General features: G+C 58.5%; 1 protein-coding gene across 1 annotated transcript in view; it reads left to right on the top strand.

Moving 5' to 3' along the window:
• The first annotated feature begins 210 nt into the window (after positions 1–210).
• Positions 211–22,746, top strand: part of Ptprn2 (protein tyrosine phosphatase receptor type N2) — a 718,290-nt gene continuing 695,754 nt past the window's right edge. The window contains exon 1 of the mRNA XM_076835049.2: positions 211–313. Within this exon, the coding sequence (XP_076691164.2) occupies positions 211–313 (103 nt within the window). The remainder of the gene's footprint in view (positions 314–22,746) is intronic.

The raw sequence follows: 22,746 nt of genomic DNA on the forward strand, positions 1-22,746 counted from the left end.
CGAGCTCGGGGTCGGGGGCGTGTCCTGGCCGGCGTGGGCGGGGCCGGCGGGCGTGGGCGGGGCCGGGGCGGGGCCGGCGGCGCTGTCCGGTGCTGAAGCGCGGCCCGCGCCGCCGCAGGAGCGCGGAGAGAGGAGAGGGCGCCGCCTGGCTCGGTCCCGCTCGGTCCCGCTTCCGCGCTGCCATGGACTAGGCGCCGGACTGGCTGCGGGATGGGGCCGCCGCTCCCGCTGCTGCTGCTGCTGCTGCTGCCGCGCACCCTGCCCGCCGCCCCCGCGCCCGCCCCCCGCGGCCGGCAGCTCCCGGGGCGCCTCGGTGAGTGGGGGAGGGGTGGTGGGCAGGGGCGCCTCGGTGGGGGCGGGGCGGAGCCCACGGCGAGCGGGGCGAGGGCGCGACGAGGTGCGGGGTCGCCAGCCGCCTGCGCGCGTCCCCGGGCCCAGGGCCGCGAGCGCGGTGGCTGGCCGTGCGCGTCCCTGTCCTCACCCGCGAGGCGGGTCTCGCGCCCCCGCCTCAGGTTCCTGCTGCGGCGGCCTCCGGACCTCCTCCCCGCGGCCCCGCCACGCGGCCCGCCCCGCGAGGCCTGTGAGGACGCCCGTGGGCACCCCCGCCGTCCGCGCCTCCGCCGCCCGCGCCGCGCGTGCTGCCAGCAGGGCCCGGTGCCGCGTGGACGCGGCCTGCGCGGCGGGCCTTCGCGGTGCCCCTGGCCTCTCCAGCCTCCGCCGCTGTTGTGCTTCCAACGCGCGAATCTTCCGTCGGCGGCTGAGATCCCAGGGACATTTTCCTTCCCTGACACGCGGCAGGCGCGGGGAGGGCGACAGGGGGCAGGGCGCACCCAAGTCCTTTCCCACAGGGCGCCTCCCTCGCGGGTGATCTTGATGAGGAGATTTGCAGGCGGCCTGGAGGCCGGAATCGCCACAACGGTGGCCTCCGTGTGGGGGGAGTGCGCAGTCAGAGTCCCGCGGGAGAGGGGTCCGAGCCCAGCCCGCCCCCAGCTCCCGGGGACCGCACCTTCCTCCCACTCTGGGCCACCTGCTCTCCAGGACCGGTCCAGCCATCCAAGCCCAGGCCACAAAAACCGCAGCCTGAAGTGGCAGGGGGTCTCCCAGGGCACCCGGTTGATGGCTGTCTCTCTTCATGCTTGCCCAGCTGCCAGTCTCCACATGCTCGTGGCTGTCCGTGGCAGGTCAGGGAGATCCAGGACCAGCTGATCCCGCCCATCCTACCGACTCCCAGGAAGGCCGCCCTCACAGCATGGGCCAGGGCTGTCCTGCACAGACCTCTTTCCCCTGTAATTGTCAGACCATAAGATCCAACCACAACCAAGAAGGGGGGAGTGGCTGAGGGGAGCAGAGAGCCAGAGACCAAGCCCATGAGGAGGGAAAGTGGCCAGCTGTGCTGGACGGCTGCCCAGGGCCACTGTGTGGTCGTGGGCAAGCACAGTGGGATCAGCAGGACTAGAGCCCACCTGGAAATACTGGGTGCTGTGGGGACATGTCCCTTTCCTCCAGCTTGGAGTGGTGTCACTGATGTTGGGACACTGCGATCTTTTTGTGGGACACTACGAAGGTCCCGGACTTCCTCAGGATTGTTCCAAGCTCTCCAGGGCTCAGATGCAGCCACCATATTCCCCAGAATTGGAAACAGCTCTGGCAGTAGGCTTCTGCCTCCCTCCCCCAGGGCTGACCCTCAGCACCTGCTCGGGTGCTGCAGGATTCATGGGACGCTCTCAGGATATGGAAGGCAGCCGGGGTTGGGGGGCCAGGGCCTGGCAGAGGGTGCGGGGCCCCGACGCTGCAGGCGGGGAGGAGGCGACGGCCTGGTCCAGCCAACGGGGGCTCCAGGCGCCGGGGCTGTGTGTTTTTCTCTGCTGTCCGGACCTTGGTTGGTAATGGTCATGCCAACCTCATGTTCCAAATAATGACACAATTGAAGATTACATGGCAGCCTTAAATCTGGCCAGCCACGTCCCTGTGGTCTCTTTAGCTGTGAAGACCTGGCCTCTGGTTAAAGCTCCAGGACAGGTGGCTGGAGAGCCCGCCTTTGCTCTGTCGCATCCGACAGCCCTGTAGGGGAGAACTGAGGCAGAGCCACCAAGACTGGGACCCATTGCTCCTGTGTGGAAGCCCTGGCCTGAGCAAGGGGCTCTTCTGGGCACAGTGGAGGAGCTCCCGAGAGACCAGGGCCAGTAGAGCCCCATCTGAGTTTATCCTCAGTGCACTGAGCCACCCTACAGAGTGCTGGCTTCAGAAAGGCTGTCAGCAGCACCCTGGGGTACTGTTCCCCACCCACCCCACCTTCTGTCCTCAGAGGACCCTCTTCCCCTAATTGCTTCACCTTCCTGGCCTATGCCTGCTGTTTTGCAGCCTCTCTGATGGTTAAGGTCTGTGAGACTGAACTGATGAGTCAGGGCTGGACAGTGGGGGCTGTGGCATGACCCCCCCTTTAAACTTTATTTATTCATTTTTATGTAGTGCTGAGGATCGAACCCAGTGGCCTTGCACATGTTAGGCAAATGCTCTACTGCTGAGCCACAACCCCAGCCCTGGTCACCCCCTTTTAATGATCTGGTGCAGCTTGCCAAGGCCACACCGCTGTGCCAGGCAGGACTGTCCAGGGCAGCTTAGTGACTTCCTCTCTTCGTGCGCTCACGTCTTGGGTTTCCTCTGCTCCCCTGACACCCCTACCGCCACCTTTCTCTGGGACTCAGGACCTCCTTTTGTCCAGATTCTCCCTGGATATAAAGGGCCATCCTGCATTTCATGGAGCTGGTCTGTGATCCTAATCAGGTGGCCTCCAAGTTGAGGGACAGGCATATGAAGATCCTACCCCTTTCCTTAGAGAAACACAGATCCCTTTTGCAGAGACAGAGCAGCCCTTCAAGAAGATGTTCCTGGAGAGTCAGCTTTCAGCCTCCCGAGGCACCTCACTGGGAGGACAGAGCCTGTCCTGTGGCCCTTTGTTTGGCCTCCCTGATGTCCACACATGCTTTCCACTCACCAGTGAGCCCACGCAGGGCTCGAGAGCAGAGCAGGCAAGAGCGGAGCTGCTGGCTTTGTGAACTCAGTGCATGGTTGTTTATTTTTAAACCACAGGTTCCTTCCTCCCACAGCAGTGTCTCTGCTCTGGGGTCCAGAGCTCTGGGTTGTGTGCTGGTGTGGCCATGAGCAGCCTGCCCTTCCCGAGCCTGCAGCCCTGCTCTGTTTGTGAGCGGCCCTCTGCCTGTTGTCCTGGGCTCCATTGGCCCTGGGCCTGGTGCTCCTGGGCAGGACTGGGGTGTGTGGAGAAGAGTTCAGCCTGGAAGCCAGGTGCCTGAGTGGGGCCGTGGGATGGCCGTTTCCTGTGTCCAGAGATGGCAGGGAAGTGTGTCAGCCTGGGAAGGGAAAGGAGGAGTGAGAAGAGGCTGTGAGTGGCTTCCTTGTGTGCTGAGCCTCGCTGTGCGCTCTGTCGGCCGGTCCTCTTCCACAGGGAGCCGTTCCAACCTGCTTGTCCAAGTCATCTTTCCATGGTGCCCTGGGGAGGTGGGTGCTACCACTGCACCAGGCTCTTCCGGTTCTCCTCCATGTGGCCCTGGGCTCCCTGCCAGCACACCTGCCAGGGACTTCTGTGGTCACGCGTGTGCAGGATTTCTGTGTCCCCTGCTCCACGTGAAGAACAGGGGAAGGTGGATGGAGGGCAGGCGGCAGGTGCTGTCCAGGGCGGCGTCTTGATCAGTACGACTGTGATTGTGGATTGTTTTGTGTGACGACGGCCATTCTGTTCTGTTTTCATGTGGTATTGTCACCTAATTGGTGAATGCCTTCATTCATCCACTTTTCTCTGCAGTTTTGAAAGAAAGGAATGTGGAGCGACCAGGGGGCTGGGGCCGGAGTGTGGTGATGCAGGGTCTTGTTACGAGGGTCTGCTGCCACTGCCTGGTGGAGCATCTGCTTGGAATTTCAAATTCCTTAAGAAAAGGCGCTTGTAACTAAGTGTAGCCCAAACTAAAAATAACTCCCTGACTTTGGGGGAACTTGAGCCGTGCCTGTGTATGAGCAGGCAGCACAGGTTTGAGGGGCCTTTGTGTGTGGAGGGGCAGAGAAGAGCTGTAAGAAGGGAGCAGAGAGGGTGTCCTGGGATGCAGCAGGAGGGCAGGCCAGTGTGCCTCAGCTGACCGGGCCTCTCTTATCTTCTCTGACAAGACGTTCTGTTTCCCAGAGAAAGCAAACAGCGGAACTGGTGGCACATGGCCCTCTGCTCCACATGAGAGCGCCTGGCAGCTGTTCCCATGTTAGTCTAAAGTGACCTTCATAAATGTAGACCCAGCTGGACTATTTTTTTCTAATCTTGGTTGACAGAAGGCCAGAAAACTTGAAAAACAGAAAATAGCCCAGTTTCCTGCTGCCTGGAAACAGTGTGGGCACAGTTTGCTCAAGGAGGGGCACTTTTTCTCTTCTGACCACTCTGCCAAGGCAGCTTGAGCCGTCTGGGCTGGGCGGGAAGTGAACAGGGCGAGCCCCTAAGCTCCCTCCGCCAACTTGATAAGTGGTGACTCACGGGTCTCAGAGCTGGACTTTGAGGTTGGGCTCTGTTTGTCTTTGCTACCAAATGCGAGGAAGCATGGGCGATGCCCAGCCACTGGTGGTGGTGGCTGGGTGCCGACTCATCTAGAGAGGTGGCTGGGAGGGTTTCACCAGCTGTTTCTCTCTGACCCCCCCGAAATGCCGTCTGTGTTCAGGAAACACGGGCACACCTCCTCTGGGTGAGCTGTGTTCCTGTGAGGGCCACTCAGGCCAGTGGCCAGGGGTGAGCTTGTAGCTGCAAGGCAGACTGTGGCGCCCCCTGGAGGGACAGGCCGGAAGCCTGAGGTGCAGATGGTTCTGGAACATGCTGCCACCCTCAGGATCTCCTGTCTTCCCCAGGGGGTGACCCAGGGTGGGGCAACCGTGGCTCCTGTAGGGTGCAGGTCCCCAGAAGGGCTCTGTGTGCCGGCAGCACCTGCTGCAGCTCCACAGGGTGTGCCTCCAGGGCTGCGGGGCAGTGTCTCCTGTCCACTGTCTCCCTGAGGAGTCAGAACCTGCAGGTGCCTCTGCTACGGCCCTCCTCTGGCTGAAGCAGGAGGAGCACAAGTGCAGGCCAGCCCCACACGAAGAGAGACCACAGCCACTTAGCACGACCCCCGAATCAAACGTCAATCAAACTTTAAATGCCCTTTGGCCCTGGGGCCGGGCTGTGAGTCTCTGAGTCTTACCTGGTGCCTGCTGAGGAGTGTGGTAGTGGCCGGATTGCTTTTGAAAGGTCTAGCCCTCCCTGCTGCAGGAGTGGATTCCTCCTCTGTGTGCTGGTGGAACCTCCTGGAAATGCCGTCGGGCTCCCACTGACTCTTCTGTGAGACTGGGTCTCACTGTGGTGCCCAGGCCCATCCGGAACGCCTGGGCCCAGAGAGATCCTCCCAAATCAGTCTCTGGAGACCCTGGGACTGCAGGCGCATGCCACTGCTCCCGACTCCACCACCTTTTAAAAATGTGCTGATACAAACTCCAAAGAAGTGAATTCTCATTTCAGACTTCAAAGTGAGGAGTGAAAGAATGATCACCTTCCTAAGAAACTTAAGATGGGCTCCTGGAGCTGAGGCCCAGAGGCTGGAGCCCAGAGGGGCCTGGCTTTTAGGATGTGTCCCGAGAAGGCTGGTTTGGGGAGGGATCTGCAGGTCTGACCTGGCTTCCAAAGGGAAGGACTTGCCCATCACCTGTGGTCCCAACACCAGAACATGCTCAGCCTGGGGATGGATGGAGCTGCCAACGAGGTTGGCGAGGGGCTAGGCTTTGTCTGTGTGGGGTGGGATTTCACGGCAGCCCAGAACAATGGTCAGCCTTCCGTGTGACTGGAGGCTGCTCGGTGACTGGCGACAGCCAGTGTGCAGGTGTACCAGCCTCACGCTGCCCAGGTGGACGAGGCAGAGGGGCTGGGGTCCAAGGGAGCATTGCCAAGGTGCCGACCAACAACCTTCCCACTGGGAGCTCCCTGCCTTGTCTAAAGCAGGCCGAAGTTGAGATTCTCAAACCCCGCATGACGTCAGGGAGTAGGATCTGAGCAGACGTGGGGTTGAGAGGCATTGTGGGGCTGGCCTGGTGGCACACACCTGTTATCTGAGGCAGGAGGATCACTAGTTCAAGCCCAGCCTTGGCAGGTCAGTGAGACCCTCAGCAACTTAGCAAGACCCTGGCCTCACTGGAGAAGCATGGCAGCCCCTCAGCACCCTCCCTCCACATCCTGGTCCCCAGTATCACTCCCAGCAGGCTCTCACTGCCGCAGTCTGGCTGGGCACAAAATAACCGATCCGCCACGAGGCATTTGTAGGTTCAAACAGGAACTCCTTTATTCCCAAACTCCTGCGCACACCACCCACGCGGCCCTTCCAGGAACACCACACACCACCCCTCCCCTCCAGCTTCCCCAACCAACGCGAACTCTCCAGGAATCCCCGCGAGAGCTCAACTAGAACTCGAAAGTAGCAGGCACCCAAGGCAGCAGGAGCAGCCCTATTGCCAGACGGCAGGGGCCCATATACAACTGAATACACAGCCTGTTTCAATCCAGCATCATCCAGTCACAGCAATCATACGCAGCTTAACTTAATTATCATCATCTTAATGGCTCGCTGGCCTCACCTCTCAACCACTCCTTCTGGCAAAATGCCAGGGGCCATTCTGACTCCGCTGTGGCTCTCAATATCTACCCCCTTCTGTTTAATTAAACACCAAGCATGTGGCTTAGGGACCGTGCCTGTCTTAGGTTGTCCAATAGTACACATGGTCCTTACCGGTCATCGGATGAGCTGACCTCAAGGCGTCAGCCTCCTGTCTTAGGTTGGTACCATTGCAATTGGATCTTACCCGTCATTGACTACCGGTCCAGCATACAGCCACACCTGTGGATAGGTCTTTGTATCAGTGTGGGGGGGTGAGGTTCTTTGCCTCACCTCTGTTGGCCCCCAAATGTTAGCTGAACGACCATCACAAGCAGAAGGAAGGAGGATACAAAAATGCTACGACACCAAGCCAATTGACGGCTCCTTTTGGAAAAATTGTACCACTGTTGACACCATCCGCAAAGATGCCCCAGCACTACCACAATTCGCTGTACCAACAGATAGTTCACAATGCATACAGGTGATACATAGTCCAGGCAAGTTCTGCAAGCAGTTCAAAGCAGAGGAATCTATTAATATGTCCATTTCTTCCCAAAGTAAATCGACTCCTTGACTGAGCATCACTTGTTGAGTTACATTATTCATTGATGCATCAGTTTATACAGTTTGTTGTGATAGCTATCGCTGAAGCTGTAGTTTGGTTTTATCTTTGTCTTCACTGGCACTGGGATGAAGATAGGAATTCTGGCAATGATGGCTAAAAAAATTATGTAACATTCCAGCAGGCACTAAGAAAACAATTTTCTAAACAATTTAGTATCCTGAATAGAATTAGATATAATGAAAAGGAAAGGTGAAAGTAAACAAATAGATCTGTTAACCTTTTTTGTTCACATTTTAAAACAATTCTCAACAGCTGTTTACCCAATTTAAATTAAACCATTTAAATCACGTGAATAATAAAAAAATATTTGGATCCATTTTTTCATGAGTGCTCCTCATATATGATCTATGGACATACGCACATACAGACACACAACACAAAACACAAGTGTGTACACATAACATACAACACATAACATAATAATAAAGGCCTTGTAGCTTTTCACAGGTGAAATCTCCATTGCAATGTTTAAAAACTCCACAATCAAAAAATAGAACTGATCAGAAAAACATTAACCTAGGTCTGTATGAGCTCAAAAAATAAAATAGAACTTCATGATGTGGGAAAGGGCAATAATAAAATAGATCTTGAAAAAGAAGCATCCTGGTTACCACCTGGGTTTGAGTCTTCTTTTGATATCCCATTCTTCTTCCTGTAACTTACATATGGGTCTGAAGGTATTCCCACAAGCAAGCTCCAAGGTGTTTTTTTAACATTTGAAATAGGCTTTAATGGTGTTCATTATTCATTAGCCTCCAGGTGTGGGAGAACCACTGTTGCAGATGTAAGGATATCAGCTGTTACGGATTTGAGCCAAGTCATCTTCTTTTTGGTCTGTAGAAATCACTTTAGTTAATCTCTCTGGAATCCAATTCGGCTGCTGTTCTCCCTGTGGAAACACACAAACAGACCCCCAACTCCAGACAATCACTGGGTCAGGACCTTTCCATTGTCCTGTTAGAATATCCTTCCAAAGTACCTTGGGCTTATGTACATTTTTTTGGACACATATGCCTTTCCGCAGCACTAAGCCCTGATGAATCCAAATTTAAAAAGTTTAGAGTAAAAAGGGTTATTTTAAGTTTATCTTTGGGGGATATATACCCCTTCCCAATTCCCTCTTTTTGCTTTAATAAGTACATTTTAATAGTTTGATGAGCTCTTTCAACTGTGCCTTGTCCCTGTGGATTGTATGGGATTCCTGTTATATGAGTAATGCCAAATGATGAGCAAAATTGTTTAAAAGAGGTAGAAGTATAGCCAGGGCCATTCTGACTCGGCTGTGGCTCTCAACATCTCACCTCCCAGGATGTTCACCTCCCAGCATTATCTCACCTCCCAGAATCCTCTCCCCTGCATGCTCACTTCCCAGCATCCTCATCTCCCTACATCCTCATCTCCCAGCATCCTCTCCCCTGCATCCTCACCTCCCAGCATCCTCACCCCCAGCATGCTCACCTCCCAGCATGCTCACCTCCCTGCATCCTTACCTTCCTGCATCCTCATCCCCAGCATCCTCACCTCCCAGCATTCTCACCTCCCTGCATCCTCACCCCCCTGCATCCTCACCCCCTGCATCCTCATACCCCATTATCCTCACCCCTCAGCATCCTCACCTCCCAGCATGCTCACCTCCCAGCATCCTCACCCCCTAGCATGCTCACCTCCCAGCATCCTCACCCCCCACATGCTCACCCCCCAGCATGCTCACCTCCCTGCATCCTTACTTCCCAGCATGCTCACCTCCCTGCATCCTCACCCCCTGCATCCTCACCCCACAACATGCTCACTTCCCTGCATCCTCACTCCCATTATCTCCACCCCCCTGCATCCTTACACCCAGCACCCTCACCCCTCAGCATCCTCACCCCCAGCATGCTCACCTCCCAGCATCCTCACCCCTCAGCATCCTCATCTCCCCTGCATGCTCACCTCCCAGCATCCTCATCCAACAGCATCCTCACCTCCCTGCATCCTCACCCCCTGCATCCTCACTCCCCAGCATCCTCACTTCCCAGCATCCTAACCCCCCAGCATCCTCACCCCCAGTATGCTCACCCCCCAGCATGCTCACCCCCTGCATCTTCCCAGTGCACCCTGCATCCTCACTCACCCAGGCATCTGTGTCCTGACTTCCTATCTCCCTCACCTCCCAGCATGCTCACCTCCTAGCTCCCTCACCTCCCAGCATGCTCACCTCCTATCTCCCTCACCTCCCAGCATGCTCACCTCCTAGCTCCCTCACCTCCCAGCATGCTCACCTCCTAGCTCCCTCACCTCCCAGCATGCTCACCTCCTATCTCCCTCACCTCCCAGCATGCTCACCTCCTAGCTCCCTCACCTCCCAGCATGCTCACCTCCTAGCTCCCTCACCTCCCAGCATGCTCACCTCCTAGCTCCCTTACCTCCCAGCATGCTCACGTCCTAGCTCCTTCACCTCCCAGCATGCTCACCTCCTAGCTCCTTCACCTCCCAGCATGCTCACCTCCTAGCTCCCTCACCTCCCAGCATGCTCACCTCCTAGCTCCTTCACCTCCCAGCATGCTCACCTCCTAGCTCCTTCACCTCCCAGCATGCTCACCTCCTATCTCCCTCACCTCCCAGCAGGCTCACCTCCTAGCTCCCTCACCTCCCAGCATGCTCACCTCCTAGCTCCCTCACCTCCCAGCATGCTCACCTCCTAGCTCCCTCACCTCCCAGCATGCTCACCTCCTAGCTCCCTCACCTCCCAGCATGCTCACCTCCTATCTCCCTCACCTCCCAGCATGCTCACCTCCTAGCTCCCTCACCTCCCAGCATGCTCACCTCCTAGCTCCCTCACCTCCCAGCATGCTCACCTCCTAGCTCCCTTACCTCCCAGCATGCTCACGTCCTAGCTCCTTCACCTCCCAGCATGCTCACCTCCTAGCTCCTTCACCTCCCAGCATGCTCACCTCCTAGCTCCCTCACCTCCTAGCATGCTCACCTCCTATCTCCCTCACCTCCCAGCATGCTCACCTCCTAGCTCCCTCACCTCCCAGCATGCTCACCTCCTATCTCCCTCACCTCCCAGCATGCTCACCTCCTAGCTCCCTCACCTCCCAGCATGCTCACCTCCTATCTCCCTCACCTCCCAGCATGCTCACCTCCTAGCTCCCTCACCTCCCAGCATGCTCACCTCCTATCTCCCTCACCTCCCAGCATGCTCACCTCCTAGCTCCCTCACCTCCCAGCATGCTCACCTCCTATCTCCCTCACCTCCCAGCATGCTCACCTCCTATCTCCCTCACCTCCCAGCATGCTCACCTCCTATCTCCCTCACCTCCCAGCATGCTCACCTCCTAGCTCCCTCACCTCCCAGCATGCTCACCTCCTAGCTCCCTCACCTCCCAGCATGCTCACCTCCTAGCTCCCTCACCTCCCAGCATGCTCACCTCCTAGCTCCCTCACCTCCCAGCATGCTCACCTCCTAGCTCCCTCACCTCCCAGCATGCTCACCTCCTAGCTCCTTCACCTCCCAGCATGCTCACCTCCTATCTCCCTCACCTCCCAGCATGCTCACCTCCTATCTCCCTCACCTCCCAGCATGCTCACTTCCTATCTCCCTCACCTCCCAGCATGCTCACCTCCTAGCTCCCTCACCTCCCAGCATGCTCACCTCCTAGCTCCCTCACCTCCCAGCATGCTCACCTCCTAGCTCCCTCACCTCCCAGCATGCTCACCTCCTAGCTCCCTCACCTCCCAGCATGCTCACCTCCTATCTCCCTCACCTCCCAGCATGCTCACCTCCTAGCTCCCTCACCTCCCAGCATGCTCACCTCCTAGCTCCCTCACCTCCCAGCATGCTCACCTCCTATCTCCCTCACCTCCCAGCATGCTCACCTCCTAGCTCCCTCACCTCCCAGCATGCTCACCTCCTATCTCCCTCACCTCCCAGCATGCTCACCTCCTAGCTCCCTCACCTCCCAGCATGCTCACCTCCTAGCTCCCTCACCTCCCAGCATGCTCACCTCCTAGCTCCCTCACCTCCCAGCATGCTCACGTCCTAGCTCCCTCACCTCCCAGCATGCTCACCTACTAGTTCCTTCACCTCCCAGCATGCTCACCTCCTAGCTCCCTCACCTCCCAGCATGCTCACCTCCTAGCTCCTTCACCTCCCAGCATGCTCACCTCCTAGCTCCCTCACCTCCCAGCATGCTCACCTCCTAGCTCCCTCACCTTCCAGCATCCTCACCTCCCAGCATCCTCACCTCCCAGCATGCTCACCTCCTAGCTCATTCACCTCCCAGCATGCTCACCTCCTAGCTCCCTCACCTCCCACCATGCTCACCTCCTAGCTCATTCACCTCCCAGCATGCTCACCTCCTAGCTCCCTCACCTCCCAGCATGCTCACCTCCTAGCTCCCTCACCTCCCAGCATGCTCACCTCCTAGCTCCCTCACCTTCCAGCATCCTCACCTCCCAGCATGCTCACCTCCTAGCTCATTCACCTCCCAGCATGCTCACCTCCTAGCTCATTCACCTCCCAGCATGCTCACCTAGCTCCCTCACCTCCCAGCACCCTCCTGTTCCCTCTGTGACTCCCACCATCTTCTCACTGCATCCCCACCTCCCAGATCCCCCACCACTTCATCACCTGTCTGGTGCTTGGTTCATGAAATAGCCAATGTGAAATTAGGAAATCAAGGTGACAAGAACTGGGCTTTTTCACGGGGTGGAAAAGGACTCCAGCCAGTGAGACTTAGGGCATTTCTGAAGATGTGGGGGTGTGGGCGAATGTCAGGAGCAGAATTCAATGAAGGAGCTATGTGGGGCCGTGTGACCCGCAGGGGCTGCTCACCCCCGGTCCCAGGACCTTCGCAGTGGGCACTTATATCAGAGATCCAGCACAGCGAAGGACTCGCCTTCAGTCTCTGAATTCACACCATGAGCCGCACGCCCAGGGCCTCCTTCCTGGGAGAGGGTTAGCTGAGCTTCTGGGGAGGCCCACCCAGAAGCCTTGGAAAGATGGCCTGGGTGCTGGGGAAGTCCTGGTGACTGTGACCCATTACTCCTGGAAGCCCCAGGTTTCCCAGCTAATGTGGAGGTCGGTGGCCAGTCAGGAGGAAAAACTGCTATTAAAATAACATCACTGGGCTGGATCGAGGCTCAGTGGTGGAGCCCTTGCCTCACACGTGTGAGGCACTGGGTTTGCTTCTCAGCACCACATAAAAACAATGAAATAAAGATATCGTATCCCTCTACGATTAAAAAAATATTACAAAATAATAGTACTTTAGAGAATTTAAGTTTCAGATGAATTGACTGAGATTTTTGCAAAAGCATTATTACTGTCATGTTTTGAATAGTAAGATCACTTATTTTTTAAATGAGCATGTTGTAAAATGGTCACATCGGCTGTGTGTGGTGGTGCATGCCTGTGATCTCGGTGAATTGGGAGGCTGAGGCAGGAGGGCCACAAGTTCAAGGCCGGCCTCGTTTACACAGCCAGACGTGTCTCACAGTAATGTAGAGGACTGAGCATGCAGCGGGATGGTAAAGGCCCTTGGGTTCAATTCCCAGTACTAATAAGAAATGTGACGTAGGCGATCTCCTGCATATAAGCTGTGCCAACAGGCTGAGTGGAGCCTGTGTAAGAGCCAGCAGTCTGCGTTCTGAGCTGAGCCGTCCCTCGGCCAGCCTCCGTTCTCGAGGACGCATGTCCCTCCTCTGGGAATCAGGACGTCGTGGTGGTCCACTGCCTGGTGGCAGGAGGACCTGCAGCTCCACCTGAATGTTGGGGTTCAGGTGAGTGTGGCCCTGGTCAGGGTCTGCCGGGTGTCCCCCAGGGCCACTGCCTCTGCGGAGGATCCTGCTTGTTGCTCAGTGTGGCGTCACAAGCCCTGCGGTGGCAGCCTGGTTTCTGAGGCAGCACAGACTGACTTCTGCATTCCTGACCAGGCCCCAGGGCTGCCAGAGCGCCGGCTGGGGCCATGCTTAATAGCAAGACCTGAATCCTTGCTGGAGCTGACCTGCAGCCAGAGAAGCTCCAGGTGGCTTGGAGAGAAGGAGGAAATGTCATCCCAACCTGGCCTGCGGAAGACCATTGGGACTTTTCTTAAGATGCAACCTGCGTTCAGGGAGAAGAGGGGCAGCTGCTGGGGTCCTGACCCAGCAGAGCAGCACTGCCCCCAGGACCGACGGGCATGACTCCCAGGCAGGACCTTGTCCCTGGGCTCTGGGAACACTGGCTTCTCTATGGCAACAGGATCCCGAATTTCTAACTTTGAAAGTAGCCTGATCATTAATCAGCGTTGTCAGCCTGAAATGTCCTGGCCTCTGCAGCTAGAGAACGGTCCAGCCTGATCCCTGGTCTGCTCAAGCTTCTCGGTTTCAGAGATCCACTGACAGTTTGCAGGGTGCTGGACTTTGGTGAGATAGAAACCAGCACTCACGTTCCCAGGCCCCATCCATTTACTGTGCTAGCAGACACCTGCTGGGCTCCCAGGGGTTCACGGACCTGGGTCCTGAGCCTTCTTGATAGGATGAACTTCAGAGGAGAATTAGGCATCTGCCCAACACACACAGAGCACAGCATGACCCCAGGCACCTAGTAACAGACTTCAGCCAGCAGGGGGTGCCAAAAAGCTCCCCTTCACTTACTTGGCAGGTCAGATATACTTCAGGAGCAACTGCAAGTTTGATTTCCACTTTGAGAGGGTTCCCCTAGAGAGCCCTGAGCTCAGGCAGTGTAGGGGTGTGTCCTGGTGACCTGAGGGTTCCCCTAGAGAGCCCTGAGCTCAGGCAGTGTAGGGGTGTGTCCTGGTGACCTGAGGGTTCACCTAGAGAGCCCTGAGCTCAGGCAGTGTATGGCTGTGTCCTGGTGACCTGAGGATTCCCCTAGACAGCCCTGAGCTCAGGCAGTGTAGGGGTGTGTCCTGGTGACCTGAGGGTTCACCTAGAGAGCCCTGAGCTCAGGCAGTGTATGGCTGTGTCCTGGTGACCTGAGGATTCCCCTAGACAGCCCTGAGCTCAGGCAGTGTAGGGGTGTGTCCTGGTGACCTAAGGGTTCCCCTACAGACCCCTGAGCTCAGGCAGTGTAGGAGTGTGTCCTGGTGACATGAGGGTTCCCCTAGAGAGCCCTGAGCTCAGGCAGTGTAGGGGTGTGTCCTGGTGACCTGAGGGTTCCCCTAGAGAGCCCTGAGCTCAGGCAGTGTAGGGGTGTGTCCTGGTGACCTGAGGGTTCACCTAGAGAGCCCTGAGCTCAGGCAGTGTATGGCTGTGTCCTGGTGACCTGAGGATTCCCCTAGACAGCCCTGAGCTCAGGCAGTGTAGGGGTGTGTCCTGGTGACCTGAGGGTTCCCCTAGAGAGCCCTGAGCTCAGGCAGTGTAGGGGTGTGTCCTGGTGACCTGAGGGTTCCCCTAGAGAGCCCTGAGCTCAGGCAGTGTAGGGGTGTGTCCTGGTGACCTGAGGGTTCCCCTAGAGAGCCCTGAGCTCAGGCAGTGTAGGGGTGTGTCCTGGTGACCTGAGGGTTCCCCTAGAGAGCCCTGAGTTCAGGCAGTGTAGGGGTGTGTCCTGGTGACCTGAGGATTCCCCGAGACAGCCCTGAGCTCAGGCAGTGTAGGGGGTGTGTCCTGGTGACCTGAGGGTTCCCCTAGAAAGCCCTGAGCTCAGGCAGTGTAGGGGTGTGTCCTGGTGACCGGAGGGTTCCCCTAGAGTGCCCTGAGCTCAGGCAGTGTAGGGGTGTATCCTGGTGACCTGAGGGTTCCCCTAGAGAGCCCTGAGCTCAGGCAGTGTAGGGGTGTGTCCTGGTGACCTGAGGGTTCCCCTAGAGAGCCCTGAGCTCAGGCAGTGTAGGGGTGTGTCCTGGTGACCGGAGGGTTCCCCTAGAGTGCCCTGAGCTCAGGCAGTGTAGGGGTGTATCCTGGTGACCTGAGGGTTCCCCTAGAGAGCCCTGAGCTCAGGCAGTGTAGGGGTGTGTCCTTGTGACCTGAGGGTTCCCCTAGAGAGCCCTGAGCTCAGGCAGTGTAGGGGTGTGTCCTGATGACCTGAGGGTTCCCCTAGAGAGCCCTGAGCTCAGGCAGTGTAGGGGTGTGTCCTGGTGACCTGAGGGTTCCCCTAGAGAGCCCTGAGCTCAGGCAGTGTAGGGGTGTGTCCTGGTGACCTGAGGGTTCCCCTAGAGAGCCCTGAGCTCAGGCAGTGTAGGGGTGTGTCCTGGTGACCTGAGGGTTCCCCTAGAGAGCCCTGAGCTCAGACAGTGTAGGGGCGTGTCCTGGTGACCTGAGGGTTTCCCTAGAGAGCCCTGAGCTCAGGCAGTGTAGGGGTGTGTCCTGGTGACCTGAGGGTTCCCCTAGAGACCCCTGAGCTCAGGCAGTGTAGGGGTGTGTCCTGGTGACCTGAGGGTTCCCCTAGAGAGCCCTGAGCTCAGGCAGTGTAGGGGCGTGTCCTGGTGACCTGAGGGTTCCCCTAGAGAGCCCTGAGCTCAGACAGTGTAGGGGCGTGTCCTGGTGACCTGAGGGTTCCCCTAGAGAGCCCTGAGCTCAGACAGTGTAGGGGCGTGTCCTGGTGACCTGAGGGTTTCCCTAGAGAGCCCTGAGCTCAGGCAGTGTAGGGGTGTGTCCTGGTGACCTGAGGGTTTCCCTAGAGAGCCCTGAGCTCAGACAGTGTAGGGGCGTGTCCTGGTGACCTGAGGGTTCCCCTAGAGAGCCCTGAGCTCAGACAGTGTAGGGGCGTGTCCTGGTGACCTGAGGGTTCCCCTAGAGAGCCCTGAGCTCAGACAGTGTAGGGGCGTGTCCTGGTGACCTGAGGGTTTCCCTAGAGAGACCTGAGCTCAGGCAGTGTAGGGGTGTGTCCTGGTGACCTGAGGGTTTCCCTAGAGAGCCCTGAGCTCAGACAGTGTAGGGGCGTGTCCTGGTGACCTGAGGGTTCCCCTATAGAGCCCTGAGCTCAGACAGTGTAGGGGCGTGTCCTGGTGACCTGAGGGTTTCCCTAGAGAGCCCTGAGCTCAGACAGTGTAGGGGCGTGTCCTGGTGACCTGAGGGTTCCCCTAGAGAGCCCTGAGCTCAGACAGTGTAGGGGCGTGTCCTGGTGACCTGAGGGTTTCCCTAGAGAGCCCTGAGCTCAGGCAGTGTAGGGGTGTGTCCTGGTGACCTGAGGGTTCCCCTAGAGAGCCCTGAGCTCAGGCAGTGTAGGGGAGTGTCCTGGTGACCTGAGGGTTCCCCTAGAGAGCCCTGAGCTCAGGCAGTGTAGGGGTGTGTCCTGGTGACCTGAGGGTTTCCCTAGAGAGCCCCAAGCTCAGACAGTGTAGGGGTGTGTCCTGGTGACCTGAGGGTTTCCCTAGAGAGCCCTGAGCTCAGGCAGTGTAGGGGTGTGTCCTGGTGACCTGAGGGTTTCCCTAGAGAGCCCCAAGCTCAGACAGTGTAGGGGTGTGTCCTGGTGACCTGAGGGTTTCCCTAGAGAGCCCTGAGCTCAGGCAGTGTAGGGGTGTGTCCTGGTGACCTGAGGGTTCCCCTAGAGAGCCCTGAGCTCAGGCAGTGTAGGGGTGTGTCCTGGTGACCTGAGGGTTTCCCTAGAGAGCCCCAAGCTCAGACAGTGTAGGGGTGTGTCCTGGTGACCTGAGGGTTCCCCTAGAGAGCCCTGAGCTCAGGCAGTGTAGGGGTGTGTCCTTGTGACCTGAGGGTTCCCCTAGAGAGCCCTGAGCTCAGGCAGTGTAGGGGCGTGTCCTGGTGACCTGAGGGTTCTCCTAGAGAGCCCTGAGCTCAGGCAGTGTAGGGGAGTGTCCTGGTGACCTGAGGGTTCCCCTAGACAGCCCTGAGCTCAGGCAGTGTAGGGGTGTGTCCTTGTGACCTGAGGGTTCTCCTAGAGAGCCCTGAGCTCAGGCAGTGTAGGGGAGTGTCCTGGTGACCTGAGTGTTCCCCTAGAGAGCCCTGAGCACAGGCAGTGTAGGGGTGTGTCCTGGTGACCTGAGGGTTCCCCTAGAGAGCCCTGAGCTCAGGCAGTGTAGGGGTGTGTCCTGGTGACCTGAGGGTTCCCCTAGACAGCCCTGAGCTCAGGCAGTGTAGGGGCGTGTCCTGGTGACCTGAGGGTTTCCCTAGAGAGCCCTGAGGTCAGGCAGTGTAGGGGTGTGTCCTGGTGACCTGAGGGTTCCCCTAGAGACCCCTGAGCTCAGGCAGTGTAGGGGTGTGTCCTGGTGACCTGAGGGTTCCCCTAGAGAGCCCTGAGCTCAGGCAGTGTAGGGGCGTGTCCTGGTGACCTGAGGGTTCCCCTAGAGAGCCCTGAGCTCAGACAGTGTAGGGGCGTGTCCTGGTGACATGAGGGTTCCCCTAGAGAGCCCTGAGCTCAGACAGTGTAGGGGCGTGTCCTGGTGACCTGAGGGTTTCCCTAGAGAGCCCTTAGCTCAGGCAGTGTAGGGGTGTGTCCTGGTGACCTGAGGGTTTCCCTAGAGAGCCCTGAGCTCAGACAGTGTAGGGGCGTGTCCTGGTGACCTGAGGGTTCCCCTAGAGAGCCCTGAGCTCAGACAGTGTAGGGGCGTGTCCTGGTGACCTGAGGGTTCCCCTAGAGAGCCCTGAGCTCAGACAGTGTAGGGGCGTGTCCTGGTGACCTGAGGGTTTCCCTAGAGAGACCTGAGCTCAGGCAGTGTAGGGGTGTGTCCTGGTGACCTGAGGGTTTCCCTAGAGAGCCCTGAGCTCAGACAGTGTAGGGGCGTGTCCTGGTGACCTGAGGGTTCCCCTATAGAGCCCTGAGCTCAGACAGTGTAGGGGCGTGTCCTGGTGACCTGAGGGTTCCCCTAGACAGCCCTGAGCTCAGACAGTGTAGGGGCGTGTCCTGGTGACCTGAGGGTTCCCTAGAGAGCCCTGAGCTCAGACAGTGTAGGGGCGTGTCCTGGTGACCTGAGGGTTTCCCTAGAGAGCCCTGAGCTCAGGCAGTGTAGGGGTGTGTCCTGGTGACCTGAGGGTTCCCCTAGAGAGCCCTGAGCTCAGGCAGTGTAGGGGAGTGTCCTGGTGACCTGAGGGTTCCCCTAGACAGCCCTGAGCTCAGGCAGTGTAGGGGTGTGTCCTGGTGACCTGAGGGTTTCCCTAGAGAGCCCCAAGCTCAGACAGTGTAGGGGTGTGTCCTGGTGACCTGAGGGTTTCCCTAGAGAGCCCTGAGCTCAGGCAGTGTAGGGGTGTGTCCTGGTGACCTGAGGGTTTCCCTAGAGAGCCCCAAGCTCAGACAGTGTAGGGGTGTGTCCTGGTGACCTGAGGGTTTCCCTAGAGAGCCCTGTGCTCAGGCAGTGTAGGGGTGTGTCCTGGTGACCTGAGGGTTCCCCTAGAGAGCCCTGAGCTCAGGCAGTGTAGGGGTGTGTCCTGGTGACCTGAGGGTTTCCCTAGAGAGCCCCAAGCTCAGACAGTGTAGGGGTGTGTCCTGGTGACCTGAGGGTTCCCCTAGAGAGCCCTGAGCTCAGGCAGTGTAGGGGTGTGTCCTTGTGACCTGAGGGTTCTCCTAGAGAGCCCTGAGCTCAGGCAGTGTAGGGGAGTGTCCTGGTGACCTGAGGGTTCCCCTAGACAGCCCTGAGCTCAGGCAGTGTAGGGGAGTGTCCTGGTGACCTGAGTGTTCCCCTAGAGAGCCCTGAGCACAGGCAGTGTAGGGGTGTGTCCTGGTGACCTGAGGGTTCCCCTAGAGAGCCCTGAGCTCAGGCAGTGTAGGGGTGTGTCCTGGTGACCTGAGGGTTCCCCTAGACAGCCCTGAGCTCAGGCAGTGTAGGGGTGTGTCCTGGTGACCTGAGGGTTCCCCTAGAGAGCCCTGAGCTCAGGCAGTGTAGGGGTGTGTCCTGGTGACCTGAGGGTTCCCCTAGAGAGCCCTGAGCTCAGGCAGTGTAGGGGGTGTGTCCTGGTGACCTGAGGGTTCCCCTAGACAGCCCTGAGCTCAGGCAGTGTAGGGGTGTGTCCTGGTGACCTGAGGGTTGCCCTAGACCCCTGAGCTCAGGCAGTGTAGGGGTGTGTCCTGGTGACCTGAGGGTTCCCCTAGAGAGCCCTGAGCTCAGGCAGTGTAGGCGCGTGTCTTGGTGACCTGAGGGTTCCCCTAGAGAGCTTTGAGCTCAGGCAGTGTAGGGGTGTGTCCTGGTGACCTGAGGGTTCCTCTAGAGAGCCCTGAGCTCAGGCAGTGTAGGGGTGTGTCCTGGTGACCTGAGGGTTCCCCTAGAGAGCCCTGAGCTCAGGCAGTGTAGGGGCATGTCCTGGTGACCTGAGGGTTCCCCTAGAGAGCCCTGAGCTCAGGCAGTGTAGGGGAGTGTCCTGGTGACCTGAGGGTTCCCCTAGAGAGCCCTGAGCTCAGGCAGTGTAGGGGTGTGTCCTGGTGACCTGAGGGTTCCCCTAGAGAGCCCTGAGTTCAGGCATTGTAGGGGTGTGTCCTGGTGACCTGAGGGTTCCCCTAGAGAGCCCTGAGCTCAGGCAGTGTAGGGGTGTGTCCTGGTGACCTGAGGGTTCCCCTAGAGAGCCCTGAGCTCAGGCAGTGTAGGGGTGTGTCCTGGTGACCTGAGGGTTCCCCTAGAGAGCCCTGAGCTCAGGCATTGTAGGGGTGTGTCCTGGTGACCTGAGGGTTCCCCTAGAGAGCCCTGAGCTCAGGCAGTGTAGGGGTGTGTCCTGATGACCTGAGGGTTCCCCTAGAGAGCCCTGAGCTCAGGCAGTGTAGGGGTGTGTCCTGGTGACCTGAGGGTTCCCCTAGAGAGCCCTGAGCTCAGGCATTGTAGGGGTGTGTCCTGGTGACCTGAGGGTTCCCCTAGAGAGCCCTGAGCTCAGGCAGTGTAGGGGTGTGTCCTGGTGACCTGAGGGTTCCCCTAGAGAGCCCTGAGCTCAGGCAGTGTAGGGGTGTGTCCTGATGACCTGAGGGTTCCCCTAGAGAGCCCTGAGCTCAGGCAGTGTAGGGGTGTGTCCTGATGACCTGAGGGTTCCCCTAGAGAGCCCTGAGCTCAGGCATTGTAGGGGTGTGTCCTGGTGACCTGAGGGTTCCCCTAGAGAGCCCAGAGCTCAGGCAGTGTAGGGGTGTGTCCTGGTGACCTGAGGGTTCCTCTAGAGAGCCCTGAGCTCAGGCAGTGTAGGGGCGTGTCCTGGTGACCTGAGGGTTCCCCTAGAGAGCCCTGAGCTCAGGCAGTGTAGGGGCGTGTCCTGGTGACCTGAGGGTTCCCCTAGAGAGCCCTGAGCTCAGGCAGTGTAGGGGTGTGTCCTGGTGACCTGAGGGTTCCCCTAGAGAGCCCTGAGCTCAGGCATTGTAGGGGTGTATCCTGGTGACCTGAGGGTTCCACTAGAGAGCCCTGAGCTCAGGCAGTGTAGGGGTGTGTCCTGGTGACCTGAGGGTTCCCCTAGAGATCCCTGAGCTCAGGCAGTGTAGGGGTGTGTCCTGATGACCTGAGGGTTCCCCTAGAGAGCCCTTAGCTCAGGCAGTGTAGGGGTGTGTCCTGGTGACCTGAGGGTTCCCCTAGAGAGCCCTGAGTTCAGGCAGTGTATGGGTGTGTCCTGGTGACCTGAGGGTTCCCCTAGAGAGCCCTGAGCTCAGGGAGTGTAGGGGTGTGTCCTGGTGACCTGAGGGTTTCCCTAGAGAGCCCTGAGTTCAGGCAGTGTAGGGGTGTGTCCTGGTGACCTGAGGGTTCCCCTAGATAGCCCTGAGCTCAGGCAGTGTAGGGGTGTGTCCTGGTGACCTGAGGGTTCCCCTGGAGAGTCCTGAGCTCAGGCAGTGTAGGGGTGTGTCCTGGTGACCTGAGGGTTCCCCTAGAATCCCCTGAGCTCAGGCAGTGTAGGGGGTGTGTCCTGGGTGACCTGAGGGTTCCCCTGGAGAGTCCTGAGCTCAGGCAGTGTAGGGGTGTGTCCTGGTGACGTGAGGGTTCCCCTAGAGAGCCCTGAGCTCAGACAGTGTAGGGGTGTGTCCTGGTGACCTGAGGGTTCCCCTAGAGAGCCCTGAGTTCAGGCAGTGTAGGGGTGTGTCCTGATGACCTGAGGGTTCACCTAGAGAGCCCTGAGCTCAGGCAGTGTAGGGGTGTGTCCTGGTGACCTGAGGGTTCCCCTAGAGAGCCCTGAGCTCAGGCAGTGTAGGGGTGTGTCCTGGTGACCTGAGGGTTCCCCTAGAGAGCCCTGAGCTCAGGCAGTGTAGGGGTGTGTCCTGATGACCTGAGGGTTCCCCTAGAGAGCCCTGAGCTCAGGCAGTATAGGGGTGTGTCCTGGTGACCTGAGGGTTCCCCTAGAGAGCCCTCAGCTCAGGCTGTTAGGGGGCATGTTCTGGGTGACCCAAGGAACTAGTGAGCCAGGTATGCAATCTCTGGTGTAGCGTCCTGCTTGAGGAGGTGGGCGCCCTCCTCCTGGTCATCTTGCCCCCCCCACATCTGAATGCAGGTTCCTGAGAACATCAGCCTCTTCCCTCTGGCTCAGTGTCTGCACAGGAAGCGTTAGTGACCCACCGAGCTCTGTGAGAATTCCTGTTTTGTCCTCTTTGGTCGAACGCCCCCTTACTTGGATTCACTTGAGGTGAAGAGTTACTGGTGCCCACTGTGGGTAAACCCTGAGAGGTCTGGGAACAGGGCCTGCTGCCCCGTGCGCACAGCATCATGTCCTCGGTGGCCAGGAGCACCCGTGTTCACCAGTGGCTGTGTGCAGAGGGGAGAGTGGTCCTGCTGAGGTGGGATATCGTGCAGGCATAGGAAGGAAGATGGGATGTGCCCACCACCCCGGTGGCTCTGGAGGGCACAACGCTCAAGAAAGCAGGGAGACACAGTAGGACTCACCCACCCTGCTGGGCCAGGGTCTTAGCGGGAGCGTCCTTATTCTTGTAGGATGTGTTTGGCAGAGGGTTGAGGTAGAGTAGCCAAGGTGCCTGCAGAGTGGTGTTGAGGGGCCGCTTGTTGTCCAGGAAGGTGGACTATGTTCTTTTGAGAAGGATCCACCCAGCTGTCTTCCCCCGTCAGCCCCGTCAGGTGGAGGCCCTGGGACGAGGACCTGGCTGTGCTGTTGCTGTGCCAACTGTCTCCGTATCTGGACGCTTTGTGGTGCCAGAGGCCCTTTGTGGTGAGCCCTGCGGGTTGCAGGTCACTCAGTGGGGGCCTGACTGGTCCCCTGTGGAAGGAGGGTGTCCCTCGGGTCTGGGATCCCCGGCCAGCCCCCGGAGGTCAGGTGCCTGCCTGGGCCAGGGACGGTGGCTGGCAGAGCGGCTGGGCCAGCTACGGTTCTGTCAGCTCGCTCTGCGGCCAGGTCTCACACCTTCAAAGGGCCCGTTGTTTTACTTTGTGTCCTGGGCGTAGAGCCCAGAGCAGCCATGGAACCTGCCACACGACCCGGGTCTGCGCTGCCCAGCCCAGGCCCTGCTGTGACTGCTGTGCCACTGTCTCTCTGCAGGCACCTGAGCCTCAAAGGTACCCAACAGGATGCAGCTGCTCTTCTAGAACTTGCTGTCTGAATGACAGGAGCCCCGGTGCCTTCCCCAGGGGGTGCTGGCGCATTTAAAGTCCGCTTGGCTCCCAGAGGCCACCTGTGGCC

Source organism: Callospermophilus lateralis, chromosome 1 (assembly GCF_048772815.1).
Source record: "Callospermophilus lateralis isolate mCalLat2 chromosome 1, mCalLat2.hap1, whole genome shotgun sequence".
Classification (NCBI taxonomy): domain Eukaryota; kingdom Metazoa; phylum Chordata; class Mammalia; order Rodentia; family Sciuridae; genus Callospermophilus; species Callospermophilus lateralis.